The sequence below is a fragment of the Nematolebias whitei genome, chromosome 9 (assembly GCF_014905685.2).
Source record: "Nematolebias whitei isolate Nwh7 chromosome 9, NemWhi1, whole genome shotgun sequence".
Lineage (NCBI taxonomy): Eukaryota > Metazoa > Chordata > Actinopteri > Cyprinodontiformes > Rivulidae > Nematolebias > Nematolebias whitei.
Window position 1 is genome coordinate 39,345,188 of NC_056506.1, and position 4,648 is coordinate 39,349,835.

General features: G+C 36.4%; 1 protein-coding gene across 1 annotated transcript in view; it reads left to right on the forward strand.

Moving 5' to 3' along the window:
* The window catches only part of LOC119415183 (pituitary adenylate cyclase-activating polypeptide type I receptor), a 28,735-nt gene that overhangs the window by 19,329 nt on the left and 4,758 nt on the right, over positions 1 to 4,648 (forward strand). Inside the window, exons 8-10 of the mRNA XM_037682338.1 lie at positions 2,425 to 2,485; positions 2,570 to 2,639; positions 4,006 to 4,100. Of these exons, the coding sequence (XP_037538266.1) occupies positions 2,425 to 2,485; positions 2,570 to 2,639; positions 4,006 to 4,100 (226 nt within the window). The remainder of the gene's footprint in view (positions 1 to 2,424; positions 2,486 to 2,569; positions 2,640 to 4,005; positions 4,101 to 4,648) is intronic.

Sequence of the window (4,648 nt, forward strand, 5' to 3'; positions counted from 1 at the left end):
GGTGAGTTACTTTGATGGAATGGCTGATGTCCGATATTCATCTTTATCGCTAATATCGGAGATGCCAATACTATGCTGATAATATCGTGTATCCCTAATTCAGACAATAATTTGCTCCCTAAGCCTTAATAAGAGGCTAATTACAAAACAGTACAGCCTTTACACTGTAGAGGAAATGTAGCTGCATTAAAGACCGTACAGTCTTTAATGCAGCTACATTTCCTCTTTTCTTTCTTGTTTAAACACGTGTTTCTGTTAGATCTCTACAAATGTTGTGCTCTTTTGTATGTTTTCCTCAGTCAACTGATTATTGTCATCTCTGTGTTCCCACTGCATTGTCTTTTGTGCCACTTTACCGTTTTAAGACCTTATTCTCAATGGTTTGGACAAAGCTATGCAACTCCCATTTGCCTCATTTGTTCTGCTACCAATAAGTCACAGAGAATAATTCTGTCACACTGAGCTGAGCAGACAGCCACCAACTCTGAATAGTGCTGGGCTGAGGATGAGACATACCTAAGAGCTTGTTGATGTTCTGCGAATAGAAGCCTATTTTGAACATAAGCTTTTAAAAAATGTGAGAAAAAAAACCTTTACCGCATCAGAAAGGACAATGGGGACAAAAGTTTTATGAGTTCATACTGTACCCAGAGTCCTATAAAGAGGGCTCTGGCTGTACCATGCTGTAGTTATGTAATGTAAGAATTAACTAGTCGGTGTGATGCACAGCGAGTGCTGCTTCACTCTGTGGTAGAGCTCTTTTTAAATAAAGAGTTAACGTGAACCTGTTGTGAGATGTGATGAAGTGTAGCAGCAGGAAGGATGCTGAAATTATTCCCCGTCTTTCTGATCAGACCCTTAGGGACACACGAACAAGGATTATGATGCTCTAATTTAGGAATAACTGGCTTCCCTGCATTTAGATTTGTACAATGCTTCAGACTCGGGTGGTTTGGTAAGCAGCTTTAGTGAAATAGTTGGAGCTGCTGCACTGTGCAATACTACACAAACAAATTGGCAACTGCATGACAAGGATTGAGTTTATAACCACTACTCAGCTGCCATGACAGGAGAGAAGGATGAAAGACACTGTGCCGTTGTCTGTCAGTCCAGGTTGGAAATAGAAGGATTTTTGTTTCTAACTAGTGAGGAAACTGACAAAGATGGTGACTTTAGTGATAATCAAAATGATTCAATGAGGAAATTCCATCCATCCATCCATCCATCCATCCATCCTGCCATCCATTATCTTCTGCTTGTTCCGATCCATCTGACCCTGGCTTACCAAAACTGGCTCAGTGAGGAAATTTCCCAATTAAAATACAATTTGATGCAACTTTTCTTTTTGTTTTTAAAACAATTTGTACACATTTTCCACTCTGTGTTAAAGACTAAAATACACTTCTACATATTCAATACTTAATGAAGACTGAGCACACAAATGTTGACGAGAAAGGGTTAAATTATCAAAAACAGCTAAGCAAACATTGAGACAAAAAAAAAGCTAAAAGAAAGAAGCACAAAAAAGCATAAAGTGATGACCTGACTGATTGAACATGTTTTATATCTACAACTTTATAGATACAACCAGAGGAGCATGATAAACATAACGAGAATAAACTGCAATAAACTCCATGAGAACCCAATTATTTGCTTATTTATTTATTTATTTGCAAAAACAAAAGAGTAAGTAATGCACCCATTTTTCATTGGACTGGTATATTAAAGAGAGCTGCAAACTGGTTGTGCTGTAGAAAACACACAGATAAAGGACTTCCTCTAACCAGATTGTGATTTGTCTGCCATAAATCCTAATCCTATTGTTCTATAGACTCTGAATTTATTATATCCGGTTTGGGATTGTGCCCAATTATCACTTTCTTTTGATACAGAAGTGAGATGTGAAGCTGACTGAGAACAGTCCTGAAGCAACAACCCCCTTTTTTTCTTTGCACGCTTGAAATGATAGAAAACAAATATTCTAGTTATTCATTTTCAAGAAATTGTTTCTTCTTTAAACGTTTGCAGAAATGCATTTAATTTTTCTATTTTATAAATAGCACTTTGATGGCTATGATTAGTTTTCTTTTCTTCTGACAGCAACTCAGGAAGGGTTTGCAGATTTATAGTCTTTTAGTTGATCCAGAACGGCCTATTAACAAAATAATAATAAAAAAATTAAAATAAATAAAATAAAAATCAGCACTTTTTCTGCATTTATGTCATTTGTTTTTATGCCTGCGTCTGCTTCTTCTTCTTTTTATTTTGCAAAGACATGCAAGTGGGACACAGATATGTCTGACAAACACAACGCTGTAAACTCCTGCAATCATTTACATAAAAAACACTTTATTTGGGTTCAGATGATTGCTTTGCTCGTAACAGATCAAGCATGCATAATTGATCCTGGCTTTTTCATTCCAGGGCTGCCGTCAGCCGTTCTCATCCTTTGGGTTCTGGCCAGATTTTTCTTTGACAACAGAGGGTATGGCATATTTTATTCCAACACTTGCTGTTAGCATGCAGCTTGTGCCATGCTTAACAGAATTTTCTTTATCTTTGACTGCAGCTGCTGGGATGACACCGACAATGTTGGTATTTGGTGGATTATTAAAGGACCAATAACAGCTTCCCTGCTGGTGAGAAGAGAGCTGTGAAACAGTTGCTACCTGGTTAATTACTTTACATATCTTTGGTATACTTGTTGAAGTCTGTCTTTGTAGCACAGATTAATTAATAGCATGAGAAAACCAATACTGTAACATCACACCTCCCAAGCTCTTTTTAAGTACCCTTTTTATAGCTTCAAGTACAGCATTTGCACTCATGAATGAACATAATCTCATGGCAGAACAGGAGCTTTGTTGCTCCACAACACAAAACATAATGGTTTCTCAACATTGCCTCCTATTATCTTTAACAGCAGATCTTCCTGCTCATTTTCTGACAAAGTCACAGCTTGTGTATTTCTGTACGTGATGACGTTGATGCCTAATCTCTACCTGCAGCCTTCGTTTGTTAACATGAAGTTGTAAACGTTCAGCGATGCTGATTTGGTCACCAGCGATCATTAAAAGGTTGCAGAGGCTCAGCAAACGCAATGGACCTCATTGGGCAAAACAAAAAACAAGTTGAAGACAAATATTTCTTAATTTTATTCTCTTTTTAAAAAAAAAAATAGTTTGAGTTGAGTTAAAATTGGAGATGCACGATATTAGATTTTTGGCCGATATCCGATACGTCAATATGTTAAAACTTATTTGGCCGATAATCGATACCAATTATGATTTTTTTTCCTAGACGTACTTACAGAGACTACATATCTTTCTCATTAAAATACATTATTCTGCATGGTCTTTGTCAATATGGCCTGCTACCAAATGCAGATGCCAAAAAGGGGGCTGAATATGATGTAACACTACAACTTGGATCATGTTTAATGTCAAATTTAAATGTTAAATGTTAATTTTTTTGCCTCTGTACACACACACACACACACACACACATATATGTGTGTGTGTGTATAAAACAGCGCCCTTTTATATCGGTGAGTTATTTTGATTTAATGGTCGATGTCCAATATTTAACTTTATCGCTAATATCGACCATACCGAAAACATGACAATAATATTGTGCATCCCTAATACATGCAAAGTGTTAGAAATAATATGCGATGGTAGGTTTAAAGGCAGTACATTATTAGACTTGTGCAAATATACACAGATGAGGTTTCCATCATGTCACTATAGATGTTGAACACATCACAGCAGCTCAGGATCACAGCTCACTGTTTCTGCCGTTGGGTTGTGAAAAAATGTCACACATTTTCTGACAAATCTAATTGAAAAAATAAATGCAAAGATGGATGTGTTAGCATTTACATAGCAGCGTATTTCAGGGAGTTTCTGTTTGGTTGCAGCTGTATTTAGATTTGACTTCAAAACCTTGTTTTGATGAGGGATTCAAAGACTGATTCTTAATGTTTTATTTTTTTTAATCCCCCAGATCAATATAGTCATCTTCATTAATGTTATCCGGATTCTGGTTCAGAAGCTTAAATCTTCAGCTATGGCTGGGAACAATGACACTGGACATTTCATGTAAGTAACAACACAATGACACAACAAGCTGAAGGAAACTATAGCCTCCCCCCCAAAAAAAAGGACACTTTAAATTTAGTCGGAATCCAAATTTTCCAGATAATATGGTTTATTATCTAAGCTTCTGCATTTAGGAACTTTAAAAGTACCGTATTTCCGGGTGTATAAGTTGCTCCGGAGTATAAGTCACATCAGTCAACAAAAGCATCATGAAGAGGGGGGGGAAAAAGTATATATGTCGCTTTGGCGTATAAGTTGCATTTATTATGCATCACCGCTGACCCATAGCGTTTATTATGCATTTATTATGCATTTATTATGCATTTTTAGGTGTTTATTATGCATGTATTATGCATTTATTATGCACTTATTATTCATTTATTATGCACTTATAATGTATTTATTATGCATTTATTATGCACTTATTATGCATTTATTATGCATTTATTATGCGTTTATTTAATGGTCAAAACGGCTTCATTTCACCTGGGCGGCATGGCACCATCCATCCATCCATCCATCCATCCATCCATCCATCCATCCATCCA